At 36.8% G+C, this 21808-nt stretch overlaps 1 protein-coding gene and 1 non-coding gene across 6 annotated transcripts; both read left to right on the plus strand.

Annotated features, from left to right (window-relative positions):
* Positions 1-267: 267 nt before the first annotated feature.
* LOC125055060 (serine/threonine-protein kinase par-1-like) lies at positions 268-21514 on the plus strand. Of its 5 annotated transcripts, none has more exons than XM_047657268.1 (23): positions 268-492; positions 11543-11659; positions 11893-11956; positions 12830-12984; positions 13062-13193; positions 13270-13393; positions 13469-13591; positions 13843-13961; positions 14440-14530; positions 14643-14692; positions 14776-14862; positions 15043-15156; positions 15449-15526; positions 16008-16149; positions 16270-16346; positions 16443-16534; positions 16613-16697; positions 16777-16858; positions 17386-18339; positions 18683-18789; positions 18899-18974; positions 19053-19117; positions 19234-21514. In XM_047657268.1, exons 1-23 carry the CDS (start codon positions 343-345, stop codon positions 20665-20667), a joined length of 4518 nt encoding a protein of 1505 aa, XP_047513224.1. In that variant the 5' UTR covers positions 268-342; the 3' UTR covers positions 20668-21514. The 5 variants fall into 5 exon arrangements, with proteins under 5 accessions (XP_047513224.1, XP_047513225.1, XP_047513227.1 ...); XM_047657269.1 differs by having other exon boundaries at positions 16780-16858; XM_047657271.1 differs by lacking the exon at positions 17386-18339.
* On the plus strand, positions 15285-15356 carry Trnae-uuc. Its single transcript has one exon. It is a non-coding gene; the product is annotated as a tRNA-Glu (tRNA).
* Positions 21515-21808: the final 294 nt, after the last annotated feature.

Below are 21808 nucleotides of genomic sequence, written 5' to 3' on the forward strand. Positions count from 1 at the left end.
GTCAGGGATGTACAACTGTAGCCAATGATAATGACAGTGTTATCATTTTTTGAGCGATTTCATAAGTTAACATTTATAATTATTATGTATCTTGTAGGGTTATTGCTGTATTAGATAAAATTATAATTAAAAAGAAATCAAATCTCGAAATGTTATCCCATCTATAATTGTTATTGTGATTTGGAAATCATTAATGAAACCTTGAAGACTCAGTTGTACTTCCCTAGCGAGTGACGTGAGTGACGACAGCGCTGCGGCGGCCGATAGTCGAACTAACTTCAGTAATCTGCGAGCAACCATACCGTATGGGTTCACGTAGTTTTTTCGCGATCGGATAGTAAAATGGCTTGCAATATTAAGCCATTGCACAAAAGCAAGCATTTTCCGATCGACCAGTTAGTATGTGTTGGAAACTACGAGCTGGAAAAAACAATAGGGACCGGAAATTTTGCAGTTGTTAAACTCGCTACACATGTTATAACTAAAAGTAAGGTGGGTATCACGAGTGGTTCTGTGTTTTATTTTCTGTTTTCTTGTTATACCAGATGAAACCGGATTTATTTAGTGTATGTGTTGTGTTGGTATTGGCGTGACATCGGGCGAAGACCTAAAATCAGGTTAGAGATATCCCTTGAATGAGACAGACAAAATTGCTGGACTTGAGAAAAAAAATAAACTTATAACCCGGCTGGTTGTGTGATACATTGTTTACAATTGGATTGTGTTAGTTTGATCGCTTTCTAACACGGCCGGCTTATACAAATCGTTTAAAAAGTTCTCCTTTTTTTATTCTGTTATCATAAATGTGACCTCCAAAATGCTTGTGCGACAATTATTCTCAATTGGCAACATCGTTTCATGTACTCAGATCAATTATGTTGTTAAAACCATCTTGGAGTAACACTACTTAAATACTAAACAGATATACTATTTGTAGTATAGGAAAAATTACCAATTAAAACATGTCTTAGCTAGATTCTTATTCCTCATTCATCTGACTGATAATTTATATCAATAGTTTGACTATTCCTGAAAAGCAGAGTTAGATTCCACTTACGTTCCAATTTAAAGTTTCACACCAATTTGAAATATACATTATTAAAGTTTGACAAAGTTAATAAAATATATTGCTATATTTTAATAATCATATAAACACAGCATAGAAACCTAGTAGTAAGTCTATTTCTGACGTCTTATTGGAATCTTATATAATAAAAACAAACTCTAAAATGTTCTTTACTGTGTATTTTGGATAGAAAACTTACACATTACACTGTTTTAGCAAAAGCAATCAGGTGTCTTTCTGTCCAATTATGTTTACACTATAATAAATAGGGACAGTCAACTTCTATCAATGTGTCTGCAGTCTTTTAGCTTAAAAAAACTAATTTTTATGGCAGAAGTTTAATGAAAAATTTGCACCTCACTATTTACAAAGCATGTTGAGCATTTAATCATTCTTAAAACTGGATTAATTGACATTCTGGAATACTGTATATATAATATATCCTAGATAAGTATAAGATTTATTTTGAAATACAGGTCAGCAAATATAATTTATATCTATTTAGTTTAAAAATTAATATTTAGCAATATCAAGTTTTGTTAGTGTTTGCAGCTGTTCTTCAAAAATCTCTGTGCCAAGACTTTAAGTTTAGATCAAGAGTTTGTGTTACAAAGTTTATTAGTACATTGAACTGGTATAATGAGAGCATATAATTTCTTCTTCATACCTATGGACAATTATAGTTTCCGCATGTCTTAGAAATCTTCCCACAGCTCACTATTGTTATAATCACAAAGAAATTGTAAGATAGAAATTATGCCTACATTATTAGCTTTTATATGTATTTCCTGCACCCAACCCGTGGTTTCTTGAATATAATTAGGAATATAAGATAACATAGTTATTAAGACACATTTATTCATATGAAACAATTCATGCTGCAGCATTTCAGCTGTCTGAAAGCATGCTTTAGAACATTTAAAAGGCGAAGAATGCCTTTTAAAATTGGGCTAGCTGATGGCGACGTGTATCTCGTTCGTATATACTTAATAGTAAATTTCTCATGTAAATAAAAAATAATTTTTGTAATGAGAAATAAAGTTCTTTAAACATTTTTTTACTTAGTGGATTTTAGGAAATTCTTAAAATAAACTAATTTGGTTTTTTTTAAATTTATATATATATAAAATAAATATATTTATTTTATAGTAGATAATATAGTAAGCTTTTTTTTACAAATGCACACTGTAATACAATTGTATACTTCAAATGTGTCCTTCCCTATACAACTGCATTTAAAACAACATTTGGTCTTAATAATAATTGCTAGTTTTAAACCTTTCCAGTAACTTAATAGTTTTTTTAAACATGCTAAGGAAATCTGGCAGCTATTGTTAAACATACATAAGGTTAAAATTGTTTCTATCCTCTAAATTTAAAATAACACTTTTTGTCGGTATCATAAAGTGAGATGTCTACTAAAAGAATCCTTTATCGAAGATTTTCTACTACATATTAGGTTTAGTGTATTATTTCATATTCCATCTACTTAATGTTTTAAAGAAATATATAAGGTTACACTTGATACCTATATGCTATAAATACTATGTATATACAAAAGTGAAAGTTAAGCAAGAACCTGAAGAACTATGGTAAATTTTATTTTTTAATAACTTAAGGTAACTGAAACCTCCACCTATGTCGTCGTCGTCGACATGTTAATATTATCTATAAATTATTCCTTTAATTTTTTTTTAAATAAAATTTTTGAAATCAACATTTTTGAAATTATTCGACTTAATTTGACCCTAAAACTAAATTAAATATTTGCATATTTTTTTTTTAAGACCTTTAAAACGCGGTTCATTTCCGTATTTTGAAGGTTGTACGTAATAATTTTCACCTCAATGGTGGGTCGCTTAGTAAAATAAACTATCATCGTTTAAAATAAATGAGATGAAAACATCTTATTTATTTATATATTTCGTACTTTAAAAGTTAAGTATAGTTTTAAGCTGGGGCGGCTGCAGAGCAGGCGGAAAATTATAAACGGCTTAAATATAAAACTCTTTCCTCAAACTTCGATTTTGTTCCATTTGGTGTTAATTTAAGTTGGGGCCTGGTAGATAGTACCAGTGACCCCAGAGCTAGTGCTTTCCTCGCTCAACGAATAAGTATCGCCATTTATTAGACTTGAACTATGTACATGTGTATGTAGTGTTAGTGGTTGTGAAATTCTATAACATTACACCGCGTAAAGTAGAAAACTTCGGTTATGGGGCTCCTATAAAACGGTCTACCCATAGACAAAACGTCATCCTACCCCTATTGCACTCGTATCCCCAAACATATTTTTGTATCTTATTTTAGATTATTATTTAGACAATAGAGAAGCAACTCAATAATCAAAGGATCACTAATCAGGAATTAGCAAGTATTAGTATAATATAATAAACGACAATTTTATGTCTGCCTAAATGAAATGTATGAAAAAATCTTAATGATTTTTATATTAATCAATTTAAATAACGTCATAGGCTCCGTAATAACTATGTTTCTTATAATTGCACGATAATTGCTTTTACGGTTTATAAGATTTTTTTTTCAATCATGTAACTCGTGCGATTCCTGCCGGGAGACTAGTATAAAAGCATAAACAGTTTATCTAAGATAAGTTCGCTCAAAGCTAATCAAAATAAATGTGGCCATATTGAAATAATTATAGTTGTTTTGAGTGGCACATATAAACAAAAATATTATTTATTATCACTGGCTACACATCTGAGGTAAGCATATTTATAAAATAAATTATGAGGAATGATAAATTTCAAATATATTTTCCTGGAACGCAGTGGTATGGTCATACGGATGAAACATATATTTATAATACACATAGGTATATGTATAATATATGTATTTACTTTTTCTAGTTTACGTTAATTATAGTTTTTAATACTATAGCATATTATATTTTAATTTGCGTATTACATCGTGTACTATAAATTATTAATTTCACCTATTTAGTTCTGGTCTAAGATCCCGCTATACAACGACCTTCACCGAGATGCTTATTTAATGAAACTTATTTTATATATAATTTAATATGTCAATAAATATAATCCATATGGGTTGCCTAGCAAATTTCAGTCCAGACTATGTTTAATTAATTTAAAAAAAAAATATTTTTTTAAACATTTCACCGGTATGATTATTAGATAAATTCTATACCAATCGAACGTATGAAGACCATAGAATATGCAAACGTTAGGTTGTTTTTAATCAATTAATTATTTATGTGTATATTTTTTATGTGACACTAAAGTATATATACATCTTTAGTATAAAAGAAGGTTATAGTGATACATATATAATACTACCCTGATTAAAAATATTGATTGAAAAAAGTTCAAAAAATTTACTACATGCAAATTATTAAAAAAATTTTTTTTTTTAAATATTAATTAAACATACTCTGGACTGAAATTTGCTAGGCAACCCATATGGATTATATTTATTGACATATTAAATTAAATATAAAATAAGTTTCATTAAATAAGCATCTCGGTGAAGGTCGTTGTATAGCGGGATCTTATACTATTCCTAATGCTAATTGTCCATAAATAAGGGCACCTTCAGTTTAAACTTTTTCTTGTATATTGTACGAGCTTGCATAACACTGTGGGTTTATAATAATTATTTAAGCACAGTATTATAACTTAGTCAAGTCACACTCTAAAATGATTGGATAGCTTGAACATCCTACTGGACTACTGGGTCAATGGTTGGGAAAAGTTTAATTTTGCCATTAGGTAAAGAGGTAGCAGTAACACCAATACCGACTTCAAAGACTATTCCGCAGAATGTACTCGTATATGAAAAAAGTTACGCCATTTTAATGACAAAAATGTCACCTTCATAGTTATATTTGGCTCAAGAAAAAATATATATGTTTCAATATAGGTAGATTTTATTATTTCCGGTACAAAAATAAATGTATAACACTACATTTTTGAAGGCTTAATTGTCAATTTCCAGCATAATGAGCCGGCGACGCATTTGAAATTGACTTTTAAAGTATGTACCCACTTGTCTTCTTATCTTCAGTTCGGCCCACGACAAGCATAATATTGTCGATGTCTAGTTGCAGCACCGAGCGTCGCGAAGATCGATTGGGGCGGCCTAATTTTCTTTCCTTACGCAAATCCTTTGGGCCTAAGTCAAAAATCATTTATTTATTTAGGTAACACAATGTACACTTATGAACATCAATAAAGAAATACATATTAAATGCTAAATGCTTCTTATTTTACGTTTACGGTCGGTCATTTCAGCCTGGCCACAAGGTTTAGCACTTGTTAAAAACTAATAGTTAATCGAATTAAAAATTGGCTTTTTGTATGAAAAACTTTAGCAGCGGTCCGCAGCCGTATTTGGAACTCAAAGGGGCTACAAACCCTTTACATATATGTATATATATATGTATTCGTCATGTAGTAACGAAAAGTATATAAAATATACCAAATGCCAATATACTAAATGTATGGAAAATAAATATGAATTAATCAAAAATATAACCGACACTCGACTATAACCGTTTTGGTAATTCTTTTTCAAGTTAAGAAAAGTATTATAGTAAAAAAACATTTTAACTACATGAGATATATTTATGAAAATATATATTTCTTTCTCAAATGCAAAATTATATTATTTTGGCACAAATATACATATGTGGACAAAGTCATAGGTAAAAAATGATGTTCGTAAAAGGGCTAAAACAAAAGAAAAAACCATACGCAAGGCCGCTCCAAGGCGGGTCGACGACTGGTTGCCGGCTTTTTTATTCGCATTTGAGTGCAATCCTGATACGTACAGCTAGCTTGCGACTTTGTCTGCATTATATTATATTTTTCACAGTGGGGTAATAAATCTTAAATCAAAATTTGTTTTCTTAAACTGTTAGCTGCTTGAAAAAATATTATTTAACTTATAATGTATAATTTAACAATACGCAGTTCTAGTTTTATTTGATTAATGTTATTTACCTATATTTAGAGAAAATGTATCAAATATAAGCCTAGTATATTTATTAAAGTGCGCATTTGTAATAGTACCTTCAGAATAAATATTAAAACACTTTTGATTGCTGGAGTTTTTTCCGTTTCTTTGAACCACTGTAGAAAGTACACTGTTGTAGCGACCCTACCAGCAATTAGGTCACGTGTCAAGGGTGTGCCCTTAGCCTCGTGACCCGAGACGTGCTGATAATCTTTTAAAAATTTAGTCAGACATATTGGTAGGTCTGACAAAATTTTAAAATAAAATGTTTACCAGGCATTTTACAGACTAATTGCGAGATTCACGTATAGTCCTATCGCACACTAACCTTTACTATAGTGGATTAAAAAAATCGATAGTGGAGTGCCAAGTGAGACGATACGGTATATCGAGCTTCTAAAATATATGCTTTTAGCTCTGTTTTTCAAATGTGTTAGACTCGAGAAAACCTCAGTGCCTATAGGTAGTCACTGGTACACTCGATTTCTGTTAAAGAAAATAGCGTTGTATCGCTCTCGCTCAAGGTTTGTTTTACAATACACAAAAATAAGATATCAATCACGTTTTAAGCGCTCATGGTAACGCCCTCTTTTCTCTCAAAGTCGAAGTTTCTTTTAATGAAGCCAGTTTCATGAGTTTCTTAAGAACAAAGTTTTTTATTGAGTTTACTCGTCGAAATTGCGGTGAACGGTCACGTGATATTACATGTCTCAAGATCAGTTGCTGATAAACTGATAGTGATGCTGATAATGATAATTCGCTGATAACTGCCCACCTGTGTGAGACCCTAAATGTACTGCGCCATACATCACATATTTACGAAACTGAATTTAATTTATTCAACACTATGATTATTTACATTGACACCTTTTGATAACAAGAAAACATGTTTTGTTCCTCATTCTAGGACTACTAGCTGATGCATTAAAAGTTGTCCGGCCCACTATAAAATCTATTTAGTTTATACAAAATAGAAGTAATTTACGAAAAATGTCAGTGACTTTCTGTACATAAATTATCGACTTAAGTACGTATGCAATACTGAATAAATTGTAAATATGATATTAAAGAAACTAGTCAGTCCTTTTGGAGCCAACTGGCATCGCTAGAGACGTGGCGATAGTGTTGCCCAAATGCAAGACCAAGACGAGACTTAGGCCAGTCTTGGTATTGTCTTGCGTCAATACACCTGGTCTCGGTCTTGGTATTGGTATTGCGCTCTCAGTCTTGGTCTTGGTCTTGATCTTGCAGCAAGAGTCTCGCAAGTCTCGCAAGACTTGCAAATACCTATTTGCCTATTGCTATTTGTGGGGGCTTGCGGGCTATCCTGGAGCATTCACCAATGTACAATGTTCATCAACCAATAATAGCAGGCAGGCTACAGGCATTGTGTTGAGATTAGCAGATTTCATTGCAGTGTGCGTAGGTACATTTTTTAGGCAATTTGTCGTACTCGTGACTGGCGCGCTTTGCTACGTAGGTACTGTCGTTAAAGTATGTGTACCTAAGTAAGAAACGATGTAGGTACCTACTACAACAAAATTGTATTCCTTAGAAAAATAATCGTCGTACATACACGACGATTATTTTTATTTATTTATTAAATCATCGCTGAAGACAATAGTCGCTACTAGAGTAGGTACGATAGAAGTTGATAAACCGACACTGCAATTCTCGATGATTTTAAAACAAAATGCGTAAAGCAATATGACGTCGCTCATATTTGGAACTTTTCCACGTTTCAAGTTTGTTAAAATCACCCACTTCCAATTTTGCAGTGCAATGTCCTTTAAAAAGGTATAATAGGTAATCTATATATATATAAAAATGAAACCCGTTTTCCGTTGTCACGACATAACATGAAAACAGTTTGACCGATTTGTCTAATTTTTTTTAATAATATACCTTGAAGTACGAAGATGGTTCTTACGGAGAAAAATTAAAATAAAATTGAGTGAATCAGTCTAAAAACAACACTTTTCTATATTCCCATACAAAATATTCGTAATAATACTTAAAAGTGAATTTGAACTTTAATACCATAGCATAAAGTTCAAGTGTTAGTGGAGGGGTTCCGGGAAGGTAAATTTTTATTTTTTGACATAATGTATTTGTTGTCTTATCAATTTTCTTTTTTTATCTTACTAGCTAGACCGGTGTCCCGAATAGCAGAATAAGTATAAATATAAAGAATCGACTGTTAGGCGGTACGATGTTCGCCAGGCCAGCTAGTAATAATATAAACTAGGTATATTTTTATTACTTATAACAATTTTTATAAAATCTACCTATCCTTACGACTACATTCTTCCTTGCGAGGACAACATAATCTATTTGCGTCCGTTCTGAGCACCCGGAAACTTATTTTATTCTTTAGAACATGGGCAGTGGCGGCGACCTTTGACATGAAAGCGACGGCGGCAACACAAAGTCTAGAAGCGGACTAAATTTTTACCTATTTTGGTGGGGTTGTCGATGTTGGCATTAGCACAGAAAAATAAAATTAAGTAAACACAACGTTTATCCACTTTTTAATAACTAGGTATCCACGATAGAATATTTTTTCTACTAATTTCCTAAGGGTCGATTCGACCAAACTTCAATTTATACACGAGTAACTATACCAAGAATAATCTATTCCATGATTTTAATCTCGAGTAAATCCATAGTCGTTTGTCCACGTAATCGATAGTATAATTGCGCTAGGAATAACAATACGCGAATAGCAAGAAAATGGTGAACGAAAATAAAACTCGGCAAATAAATGTTGTTCTACAACGGGACAGTGTAAGAGCATACATCATGTCAACTCGATTTTGCCGTATTATAGTGTGAAAAAGTAGCTTTTAACAGGTGTCAAACGACAACAAAAAGTTTTTATTTCTTGTTTGTTTGAGGCTTTCGTCTAAACAGGAACTTCTGTTGAGCCCAGTTTTTTTAGAGAATTTCATTCTAATATTATAGAAAATAAAAAATCTAAAAATAAATAAATAAATAAATAATAAATTGTTTAAACGTTTCATTATACAATGCCAGCCTATTAATGTAGTGCGTTGCGTTGACTTGAAATTAAAACACAGAACACATATTTGTGAAATGACAGAAATCAGCTGATTGGACTGACTGACGCCATTAAATTATTCTAGGAATAGCTGTTATTCCGTGCGAAACGGCGGTATAGTTACAATTCCCGAATAAGCCCACTATTCTTAGAATTTGTAGTTGGTAAAACGTAAAATTTATTTACTCTCGATTAACTGACGATTTATTCTAAGATTAAGATTTACTCTTGTTTGGTCGAATCGACCCTAAGTACTCAGTCTAAATATCTTTTTCATAATTTTTGTTTTTCAATAATATGTTGTGTGTAATTGTATGGTAAACTCTAAATCTTACTAGAGAGCTTTTTTAAAATAAACTTATTGAAAGCACTGACATGGCATATACACTTTTCAATCTTGCTGCTCACATTTTAGTACCTAGGTATCACTCACTATCTACCATTTACCGATATTAACAATGATTATTTCGAAATCAAAATATTCGCAATTCAATAGATGCAATACCTACTTAGTTATTAATTATCATCTCGCCCGACAGCTTTTAACGCTGTAGTGTTCGAATTCAAGCCAGTGTGAGAATGTATTTAAATAAAAAAAACTCAGGGCATTCAATTTATACCTACCTACTGCTGGGACATCTTCAAGGTCATTTAATTTTATACTGCTATACCAACCCTACCAAAATAGGTAAAAATTTGTGTGCCTCTGTCGGCGAATGCGGCGCTCAGTGTCAAATGCTGTGTTACACTTGTTGCAAACCGCGTCTTTGTCGGTAAATTATCAAATAAGTAGGTATTTAATACACCGACCGACCAACAGTTTATTCGCAGAACGTCACATTTCCCCAATCAACTTTGAACCTTAATTCTTTAGCGATAAACTTGAAAATCTGTTGAAGAAATTTGATAGATTGTAGTACCTTGATGTGCTGGCGTCTGTACCATAGTATTGGCTGCCGTAGAAACTGTTACTAGACCTACTCGACTCGCTGTTAGTTTTAAATTTTGCTAAATAGAAGAATAATATAAACTTTGAAACATAAGTTTCACACCTACATGATGTTTATATAATTTTGTTAACTATAATTTTAAGCACATACCAACCTACGAGTACTAACGTTAGATCTGCACATTAGACATTAACAAGCATAACATATTATTATAGGTAGATACCTACAAGGTATGAACTTTGCTAGAAAGTTATTAGGGAACAGATTTGTGAGTATTAACACGCTACCTACTTAATAAATTGTTGAAATATAATAAGTACTTACCTACCTAATCAATACAATACGTTTCAGGGTGCTTTCAGACGAGCGGCACGTTGCCAATTACAAATACAACTGCAGCCCTTAGTTTAGTGTTATGATTTGTGATACCTACGGTTTTGATACTGAGGAACGTTTCTCAAAATCGGGATTGAAACCAAATACCTACTTAATAACGCCCAAATCTCAGTTTGTCTTAACTGCAAGACGCAAGAGTCTTGCAGGCTTAAGTATTGTCTTGCTCAAGTCTTGCAGGGTTCAGTCTTGGTATTGGTCTTGCTATAATAAGGCGGTCTTGGTATTGGTCTTGGTCTTGCAAAAACGCAAGAACAAGACCAAGACTGCAAGACCAAGACCGATTTTGGGCAACACTACGTGGCGAGCGGCCGGATGGAAAGTCTTTGATGCCTTGGAGGATGGGACGGGCTTTGGTATGCGATTGCTATGCTACTTGTGTGGACACGATAGCCCTGTCTCACCTCCCACAGACAAGCACAAAAGCTGGGGCGGCCGCAGAGCAGGCGGAAAATATTAAACGGCTCAAGGGCAGTTTTGGTATGGGATACTACTCCCATACCAAAACTCGTCCCATCCTCCCAAGGCCCGGTGCCGGCTTACTTAGACCCCACTGCTACCAGCCAGTCAGTAATTTAGATTTGACCTAATAAGTTTAGGAATTCAAATTTATAAAGAGGATCGTCCCAGCTCCTTTGAAACTTGACGTTAGACGGTATAATCAAGGCTGAGCCGGATGCTCACCATTTATCATGTTTGTTAAATCCGCAATCTCGTAATTTGTAGAATAAGATCTAACGATTTTACCTACCATACTGCTAGATTTGTGAGCAGATGAGACTAACGCTAAAAGAGCTTGACACACCCAGACACTTGTTATCTTTCGTACTCCTAATCAGAATCCAAAGCGAATAGGGAGCTATGCCTGAGTCAAGAAGATAAAAGTCTTTAAAATATTATGCAAATCATTGACTTAATAAATAAATATTAAAAAAATATACCTTTTCAATCCATACACAACAAAATCACATCAGTAATAGATGTCGTAAGAAAAAAAATATACTGTAGTTATTTTAATATCTGTTTGTTGTGTTGTCAAACTAAAACGACTATTGAAAATATTTTATTCTCTTTCAGGTGGCAATAAAAATAATAGACAAATCAAGATTAGACGAAGACAATTTAAAAAAGACATTCAGGGAAATCGCAATAATGAAAAGACTTCGGAATCCACACATAGTCAAATTGTATCAGGTGAGCATTCGTTTTCTGAAGATCAGGTTTCAGTCCCAAGAGTTCAAAAATTCACTTACAATGGAACGTTATCTAACTGATAACAAATGTATCGTGAAAATACACAACTACGTACATATAAAATATTCATCTCATGCCGTTGTGAGGAGTAAGGACAGTGGCATTACAGATAGTGATGGCTTACCTCTGTAAATCTGAGTATTCTATTACAGAAATGCCTTTTCATGTTTCAGGTGATGGAGAGTACACATACATTATACTTAGTGACAGAATATGCTCCGAACGGAGAGATATTTGGTAAGTATTAAAAGAATTTTCTATAACCTAACCACCGGTCCCACAATTACGAGACATGCCTCGAATAAAATTTTTAGGAGTGACAGTTGTAGTCAAAAAACTCAAAAGTCAAATCATTTATTTCAATTAGACCATCTAAAATGGCACTTTTGAACGTCAAAAAAAAATATATAAAGAAGATTCTAGTTGCCCCTTCCAAAAGGTAGTTTCGTGTGGAGAAGAATGGGCAAGAAACTCCACACTTACTCTTTTAAAATAGGTTTACAATATTTTGTTACATTTGCTAAATAATTATATGTGAAGACAATGTACTCTTAGAATAAACTACTATACTAAAAAAGTTAGAATACATGTTCCTCACATATTTACAAATATCGAAACCGTAGAATATTAACATTAAAGAGTAATAAAAATATTAAAAAAAAAACACAACAAAACAGTGTGTGGGATACAAAAAAAAATTAAATTTGTAGCATTATAAATTAAAAAAAAATTAAAATAATAATAATAACAAAAATATGTTAAAGCAAAAAATCAGCAACCAATTTGATTTTGTCCAGGCTATAGTAGTATAATTATGTACCCAAGAAGTTCACTTTAATTCCATCACTCGTAGTGTGTGATTTATATATCTTTGGTATCGTAGGTAATAGACAAATCGTATAGAAATTGTAGAATTTCCTACACAATAGACTCAGCATATGCGCGTGAGACGAGTTTGCGACATGTCTTCTCTTTATGTATTTACCTAATTTCTACTGCGTTTCATTTAATCGTATCTACACTCATACCGTCGAAAAGTAAGTTAATAATTTCGTTTGAACGTGAAGAACCCGTCAATATATCGATGATATGTTTCCCACCTGCGGGTAGATCACCTAGTGTCGCGAGGCCGTATGCCCGAGTCGGAAGCGGCGCGGGCCTTCGCCCAAATGGTGGCGGCGGTCGGCTATTGCCACGCGAACGGGGTGGTCCACCGCGACTTAAAGGCGGAGAATTTACTGCTGGATAAGGATATGAATATTAAGGTAACTCAGCTAAACTGGTATTTAAAAAAAGGCACATTACAGGAGCACAAAATATTGGAATAACTCACTTATTGCAGTTAGCAGACTTTGGGTTCAGTAACGAGTACACATCGGGTTCCCCATTGTCGACGTGGTGTGGGAGCCCCCCGTACGCAGCGCCCGAGTTGTTTGAAGGCCGGCAGTACGACGGACCGAAAGCTGATATTTGGGTAGGTATGCTGCAGAGATATTGTCTCCTAACCTAACACAAGAAATAATTCATCATCTCAATTTGAACATTTTCAGTCACTGGGTGTGGTACTATACGTATTAGTTTGTGGTGCTCTGCCGTTCGACGGTGGTACGCTGAGTGAATTGCGAAGCGTGGTCGTCAGCGGGAAGTTTAGGATTCCTTATTTTATGTCACAAGGTGAGCGGAAGTCCTGCTGGTGCTTTGCGCAGCCGCTGCGATAACCGACACGTGAAGGAGGAATATTCATTTCAGATTGCGAACATCTTATCCGTCACATGCTTGTGGTCGAGCCGGACAGGCGGCTGACGCTTCGAGCGGTGGGCAGGCACAGGTGGCTTCGGACACATTGTAACACGTTAACCGCACAAACATACGGTATATTAATATTTGTATAACCTAGAGTTTTATGCTATCTTATAGATATACATATATTATCAGTGGTCAAAGTGTTTGAGACATAAAGTTTTGTCTACTTGCTAATACATATTAAAAAATAATAAACTAATTTAATTATTTATAGATATTACTTTGTAGGTAATATTTATATTTAACAGTGTCCGTGCTGTGAAAGAGGAAGATACAAAATGTGATGAACTTTGCATTAAATGTTTTCATATTTTTTTTAGAGTTATCAGATGGCCATTGCGCATGTCACGTTGGAGTAAACGACACGTCGATTGGGGCGAGCAGTGCGCTTGCGCAGATGCTGACCTTACCGGGGCTTACACACGAGATTATACAACAGGTAATTTATGTATATTTTTGAATGTCCTTATTCGTTCATAAAAACATCAATATCTTCAAGTCAACTGGGAATGAACAACTGTCGAAGTAGGCATGGGGAGAAATTGGCTGCGGCAATCAAGGTTTATAACAATTTACCAAAAACATTTAAAGATTTTCCTACTAGACTTTAAAAATCGACTTAATGTGTAGTACATTTTGGAAATAATTTATTCTATTAATGAATATTTGCGTGAAATATTTATTAATATTTCATAACAAATAATATCAGAATTGTCTGTAATGATATGACTCATATTGTAATGTAACATATAACTATTATTATAATAATATATGTGGCAGAATATTCCAAGTTTAGATTGTCCCACCATCAAATTTTTATAACATATTCTTGAAATTAAATTATTATTATTATGAAATGTTTTCGTGTATCCGAGTAAATTTTGAATGTATTATAATAATTTATAATTGCATTTCAGTCAGTCGAAGAAGAGAGATTCGACCACATCTCCGCCATTTACCATCTTCTTGTGGACAAACATACTCAAAAAGACGAGATCGCACAAATTGGTATGAGCTTGCTTTGATTTATCTCGTTTCAATTCTGATAAAATGTATTTTTTTAAAACTAGAACAAAACAGATTCCGATACTGTACAAATATACTTTATGAATGGTTTCAGATTCACTGGAATCAAACCTAGGCCTGCCCTTGGATCTCACCAGCTGTAAGGTGAGTTTGTTAAGATTACGTAGAGTTTTATGTATTTTACAAGCACTAGATAAAATAATCCGCTATTCTTTTCTGCATTTCAGAATGAGGTTGAAGGTGAAGAGAGTATGGAAGCAGAAGAAACCTTAGCCTATCTCACGGGAGATGGAAACGAGGATGGACTCGAGAGGGTAAACATTTTTATTATATCAATAATTACGTACTAATATTACGTGAGAACCGCTTGCCATTTAAAAGATAGGTCATACTAAAATGAATTAAAGGCAGAGGAAGGTCATCCTCGCTACAGAAATGTTTGTGGTTGAAATTGGCATTTGTCCTCATACGATAAAGGTAATGTTGACTTTCAGTTCGGCGAAGTGTCGATCCCGAAAGAGGAGCCCCCTCAGCGAGTGACGGACTGTCACGCCACGAGACGCCACACCGTGGGGCCGGGCGATTGCCGACACGCGCAGCACGCGCAGGTGCGTCTTTGTGCCCCTTTTACCTATTTACTTCTGTTAACACTTACCGTATGCGATAGGAAGGAGCGGCCCATGAGAAAATTCTAGAAATTCGTAATCGAAACGGCAATTTCAGACAATTTCTCATCTCCCGTATGGTCTAGTGGCTAGGATACCTGGCTTTCACCCAGGAGGCTCGGGTTCGATTCCCGGTACGGGAAGCTTTTTTCTTTTTAATATATTTATTTTTAGGTAAACAATTATCTTAATTATGTGTTTAAATAATTGTTATGTTTATTTAAAACTTTTGAAGGTCGGCGAGCAGTCGTCGTTCGGAGCCGCCTCGGCCGATCTCAGACCGGCGCCACTTTGCGCATCGACTCATTTACACGTAAGTTATTGTTTGGAATGATTATACCAGCGCCGAGTCATGGATTCGATCGAAATGGGACGACACGTTTCAAAGATAACATTTATTCTTACCTAACGGTGACCCATTTTTGGTAGAGTCGGGAGCACAATCAGAACAATACCGGTCTGTTTTCTCGTGTTTTGCCAATTTATAATTAACTAGTAGCTAGTAATAATATAAATTATTACTAGCTTTGCAGAAAAAAATTCAAAAACACAAATTTATTTTTAAACCGATATATATTCACACAATTTTGTTTCCTTATTTCCTATTTTTACAGTAACTTAATACTAATACAATAGAAAACTATTAATATACAAAACATACATTAAACAAAACAAGAAAACGGCCAGTCTCTCCGACATTTCTAAAGAGCTACAGAAAATATAATGTGATATTAATGAATTTACAAATACGCTTTAATGTCTATCAACATCACCGGCACCGTTTGCCTCCTCAGCGCCAGGCCGCGGCCCGCGTGTCCCTCCTGCCCCACACGGACTTGGCGGGCAAATTGCCAGCCGTGCAGCACAGGCCTCCGCACCACTTCAGCGTCAAAGACCACCAGCTGCTGAAGCCGCCGCAGGCTATGCTCCAGCACGGTGAGGAGTCAATCTTATGTTAACTGTGGAAGCTTTCGCCAGTGAATTACATGCACTAATTAAAAATAAAAACGTCACAAATAATCATAGTTTAATTACTAATATGAATAATATGTTTAGCCTCATCGTTCGGGCGACGCGCGTCGGACGGAGGGGCGCACGTCGGACGCGCACACTCGCACACTGCGCCGCATCACGTACGTATACGCACTGTTACGACTCAATTGAGAATAACGATACGATACTTCTCAATGAATTGATATTAATCTCAGTGTTTCGTTTGCTTTTCGCAGGTCTCCGACAGCGGAACGACAAATCGCTTAGAGGAGGGCGACCGGACGGACGAGCAGACGTCGGATTCGCAATACAATACCAATCTGTGCAGGTCCGCCCTTAACGGAACTCGACGGAACTCGCCGTTTGCCCTCGGTCCCTTCGAGTAAAGCACGTAATTACTTTGCAGGTACATGTTGAACCGCGGGAGTAACAAGCGCCACACGATGGCCACGCCGGAAGACGCCGCCACCGTCTGCGCATCCAGCAACATGGTGAGTGTCAGACGGAGACGCGCAATGCCAGATTCTTATCTTACCGGCACGGATTTAATTTTTTATATATCTCTCTCAGCAGGCGAGTTCTTCTCCGTCGTCGTCGGCCAATATACGTGTCAGAAGAACCGGTCTACTGACGGTCACCGAGAGACCCCCCGGTGAGTGGATCGGCTTCTTACGACTCTGTAGTCACCCGTCTTTCTATTGCACTTTAATATTAAAGGAGATCGTTTCTAAAAGACTGATTAAGCGTAAAATATTGTAGACTAAACCCCATTCCCCTCAACCCAAAAATACAAATTGGCGTTTGAGTTTCTGAAATACGTAGAAAAATTGAATCCATCTTAAGATTGGTTTAAGTGTTGTAGTGTATGTCGATGTGTTTCTTTATTTAGATTTCCATTTTCTTGAATTTCTCGCTTAAAGTAAAAAGTATGTTTGTCCCTGTCAGTGAGCTGTTTTTAAGTAGAATTCCGCCTGCTGTAGGTAGTTTTGTACATTTGATCGATCGACGTGATTTATTAAAATAATTCTTGGCCTATCTAAACACAACTGCTAAGTTAGCGTAACACTCGGTACTGCATTTTATGAGAGGTATTTAAATAAATCACGTCTCTGTAGTGGCGCATGCGGCTATGCATTTTTGTGTTTTTTTTAATTTTGTTTTATTTTTTTTTAACACTAGTAATAAGTCCGGAATTAGTTATGGAGGTCGAAGCGAGGATGAAAAGGAACTACTTACCGCCGTCGATTCAAGGACAATATAACCAGGGGTACTCCAGTCCCCCGCGCGCCACCCAGAGCCCGCCGAGTCAGGGGTCCATCACCGCCGGAACCCCTAATTATAAATACGTGCCACCCATACCGGGACAGTACCATCAGGGCTACTCGAGTCCCCCGCATGCGAGCCAGAGTCCCCCAAATCAGGGGTCAATAACGGCCGGCACCCCCACCTTCGGCAAATCTATGAAACCGGTTCTAGAAACGATTCCACAGGGGAGCATTATGGGGTCGATCAAATCCGGGACACCCTCGCAAGCCGCGTCTCCGTTCACCCCGAGCGGGGGTCCATTTTCACCCAATCAGGGTGCCGTCGCGGTCCCCGTCCAAAACCAAGGCTCCATAATCTCCGGAACGCCGATGAGCGTCGAATATTCTATTACTAATTTCAACTTTTCTGGCAACATTGGATCTATCACTAGCGGAACACCGAACTTCAACGCGGCCCTGACGCACAACTTAAATAATAATATGGATAGTGAATGTTACCCCGCAGAGAAGCAAAATTACATCGCTTCGATGAATACTGGCCCACCTCTGAACAACACGGGGTCCATAACGAGCGGGACTCCTAATCTTAACACGTGTAATTATCCAAATGCGAACCCGAATGTGGCTTCGATAACTAGCGGAATCGCGAAGTTTTCTAATTTCGGAGGCAACGGTTTCCCCGACTCGGGCTCCGTCGGCACTCCGATGGGATCCATCACGAGCGGGACGCCGGTCGATAACATTTTGTCGAGTGGCAACACGATTCCGAGCGGTTCCATAACGGCCGGCACCGCGTACAACAGGCAACGAAAGTATTCGGGACCTCAACGCGGTAAACTTCAAATGTTGCCGACAGTCCAGGAAATGGGTAAATTGATTTACTGTTATTCGGGTGGAGGAGAGTTTTAGATTAGGAAAATAAAATTATATCGACCGATTCTATAGTTTTTCCGATATTATTTTATTTCGACTCGCCGATGTTAAGAATAAATCAATGGATGTGTAATTACGGCGAGGCGAGGTGAGGTTTATTTGTTTATAATTATGCACTGTTTTTGTGGTTTTTGGCTTGTTGAGTGTGTTTGCATTTGGAATTATTAACTATATCTACTTAACTGAATGAAAGTAGGAATATTTGTCGGGAAGAATCAGATTTAATGACAATTTATATGGATGGACATATATTAATGAATGAATGTCGTACTAAACAGCTCGCGAGCACTCGGAACGATATTCGCCAGTCAGGAGAGCGGAGTGCTCGCCCCCGAGACAGACTCATGACATAGCTTCGGCGAGATTGGAATATCAGCAGCTGCAGGTATGGGTATTGTATTTGTGTTGACTTCTCAGTTCTCTGTCCTCGATACGTATTATGAAACGAATTGTACACAAATACTTTTACGGTTTTCTTGTATGTTTTATTTCAGCGAGGATTAGAGCGCCGTTCGGGACAGAGTGGGACTTCGCCGTCTGAACCGCGGCTTTATCCGGTCTCCCTGCCCGGTAAATATGACGAAAACAGTAAAATTATTTTTGTTTTTCACAAAATATAACAATATGCGTGAATTTTGTCGTTTCCAGGATCGCCGATACACGCGGGCGCGTCACCTCCTCTCGACTTGTCCGGCGATTATCCGAGAGATAGGGTAACTTTTTATTTAATCTGTCGTTCTATTGATCAATCAGAAATGTGCATTTCTACTTCTGAGTAAATTGAAATGGAACCGTTCAATCCGATTACGTGATATCTTCTTCTTTACAGGATCTGGCGTTGAAGCTCGGGCTGAACCTGAACTCCCTCTACTCGCCTCACGTGTCTCAAGACGTCTTAAAGTCTATCCATTCGTTTACCAATTTCGGACGAGTTTCCAGTCCCGGGTCTCCCTTACACCAGATAACCGAAGGTCTGAGCTATCTCCACACCGGGTCCATCACCAGGGGCACTCCTCAAAGCCAATCTCCCTTAGACCTCCGTAGTAATGTGGAAATGGAAACCAACTTCCCGCAGTTATTGATTCATCCACAGATCCATATGGTCGCCCATAGATCTTTGAACAACTCCCCGATATCGAATCCTGGATCCCCGCTCGACATGATCCGAGAAGAAATCGGCAACGGAAACCACGTCGGCGACCACGTCCAGCGATATTCGACGTATCCGTCGACCCATCCGCAGATCAGTTTGACAGATTGTCTCGGCTCCGAAATTACCCTCGTGGCTTCGAGTTCCGAAGACAGCGTCGACAGTTTGGAGAATTCTAAATACCCGCTCCCGCAATTCGTCATCTCGGAACCGTCAGATTTGGACGACAGACCGTCGATAACCAAGGGCATCGGCAGAAAAGTCAGCCAAGAAACGGAAACGGTAGACAAAGACTCGGAAATGTCGTCTCCGAAAGAAGATGACAAATTTCTGGAAAGGCCGAGACGCGGCAGCGACAAGTCGCTCGGCTTCAGCGACGATTCTCTCAGCAACGATTCGGCCAACGCTTCCCCGAATTGTGAGCAAAACGTTCAATCTATCTACTCGAATATAGTCTCCATCAGCTCCGGATTTAGCGAAAATCGGGGGAGTTTTTCCGAACACCGGGAATCGTTTTCGTTCTCCGACCGCGGTAGTTTTTCCGAACGAGGTGATTTAGGCAGATCCTCCTTTTCGGAAAAGTCGGATTTTGGTCGCGGTAGTTTTTCAGAAAAGGGCGAAACGCCTCGCACGTCGTTCTCCGCTCAAGGCGTTTTAGGAGAGGTCAAGGAGTATTACGAAGACGTGTGTCTGCCAAGAGAAGACTTAGATAAGATTCAACGGTCCACTATGGATTTGAGGTTGACGGAGATATGTCGACCGGAAGAAAGAATCCCGATTTTGCTGAGCCCGCAACAGGTTTCGTGCGTCCAGGAGTACTACGAAGTCGCGCTTTCCACGGTCTGCTCCCGACTCGACTCGCACAGGATAGTGGAATTACTGAAAGAGGCCATAAATAAGACCGTCCCGCCCCAGAACATCGTCGAAACCGGTAACACCGATGAGCTGACCGGTTTTTTGAATTTGGAGTATTCCGGAGGTATTCAGATCGAGTTGGTCGTGTGCGAGAATAAAGCGAAAGAGATGAAGGGCTTGAAAATGAGAAGAATTTCCGGAGACCAGAGAGAGTATGGGAAACTATGTCAACAATTGATCACCAGCTTGACCGTTTGAGAGGTTGTGAATGGAACTAGGGTACTGGGAATATTATGACTGAGTTTGTATGTCTTTATTGAAATTCCTTTTAACAGCAGTTTTTTTTTTAATAGAACCCGTTGCCCTAGTTCCGTGTCGTTTTTATTTTCCAAAATAAACCGTCCTGCAGAAATGTGTCATTTTATGAAGTTAAGAAGGTCCTCACAGAAAATCCGATTTATGAGATATAGGTGTCATCACAAACCTTCGATTGAACGAGAGCTCGAGCATTTATGCGAACTGTATTTAATCATTCCCATTTTTGAAACCAAATTTCAACGTTACGTGGGGGACTTCCTACATTTGCGAATTTCTGATAAAAGTACATTTAACGTAATTATCTCGAAAAGTTTTTGCCATAATTTAACGTTTTACTACTTTTGTTTACGGCCATAGCGAAGGATCGACGAGCAGTTTTTGGGGTGTATGATGTCCTCCATCAAATCGAATATTCAATATTGTATATAGAATTAATTTGTAAAGTTTTATGTATAAACTGTTTGTATATTTTGTTCTATTTATTCCGAAATCGTGTAAATATAGTTTTAAGCTTTTTTTAAACCGAATTTACCGTTTTGTTGCATTTCGTTCGCTTTGGTTATGATTCACGGCTGGTTCGTGACGTTTCTTCTTTGTTTCTTTCCTTTTCCAAAAAGGTTTTCATGTGATAATAATTAAGTTATACGAAAGTGTCTTAAAATATCCTTTTTATCCCATCATTGAACAAAACGTATAGTTTTAAGTTTAGATCATAGATGTCGCCATAAGTAGTTAGACGTTAAAATATTGTAAATAATATTTTAATAAATAATTCCAATCATAACTATTCTTTTTGTTTCATTTCTTGTGACTCTATCTGCAAAAAAAGATGTGTAGATAATAATAAAGTGTTTCACGCGCCGGGGAAGCTCATGCTATGCGGTATGCACGGTTGGGAATCGGAGTTTTGTATTAACCACTGCACTACACCATCGAAACTAATTTTGTAAATTAAAATATGTTTATTATGGAACATAAGCCACTTACTACTTATTCCACGTCATTCAATTTGAATTTGTGGGCATCCCTACTCATCGGCAAAGAAGACGAGGGTGTAGGCCAAGAGAAAAAGCCGGCGTAA

This window comes from Pieris napi, chromosome 13 (genome assembly GCF_905475465.1).
Source record: "Pieris napi chromosome 13, ilPieNapi1.2, whole genome shotgun sequence".
Lineage (NCBI taxonomy): Eukaryota > Metazoa > Arthropoda > Insecta > Lepidoptera > Pieridae > Pieris > Pieris napi.

Coding starts and splice junctions, on each gene's coding strand:
- LOC125055060 (XM_047657268.1), top strand. CDS start 343: ATGGCTTGCAATATTAAGCCATTGCACAAAAGCAAGCATTTTCCGATC. Junction 11,957..12,829: donor TCCGAACGGAGAGATATTTG/GTAAGTATTAAA, acceptor ACCTGCGGGTAG/ATCACCTAGTGTCGCGAGGC. Junction 13,962..14,439: donor CACACGAGATTATACAACAG/GTAATTTATGTA, acceptor ATTGCATTTCAG/TCAGTCGAAGAAGAGAGATT.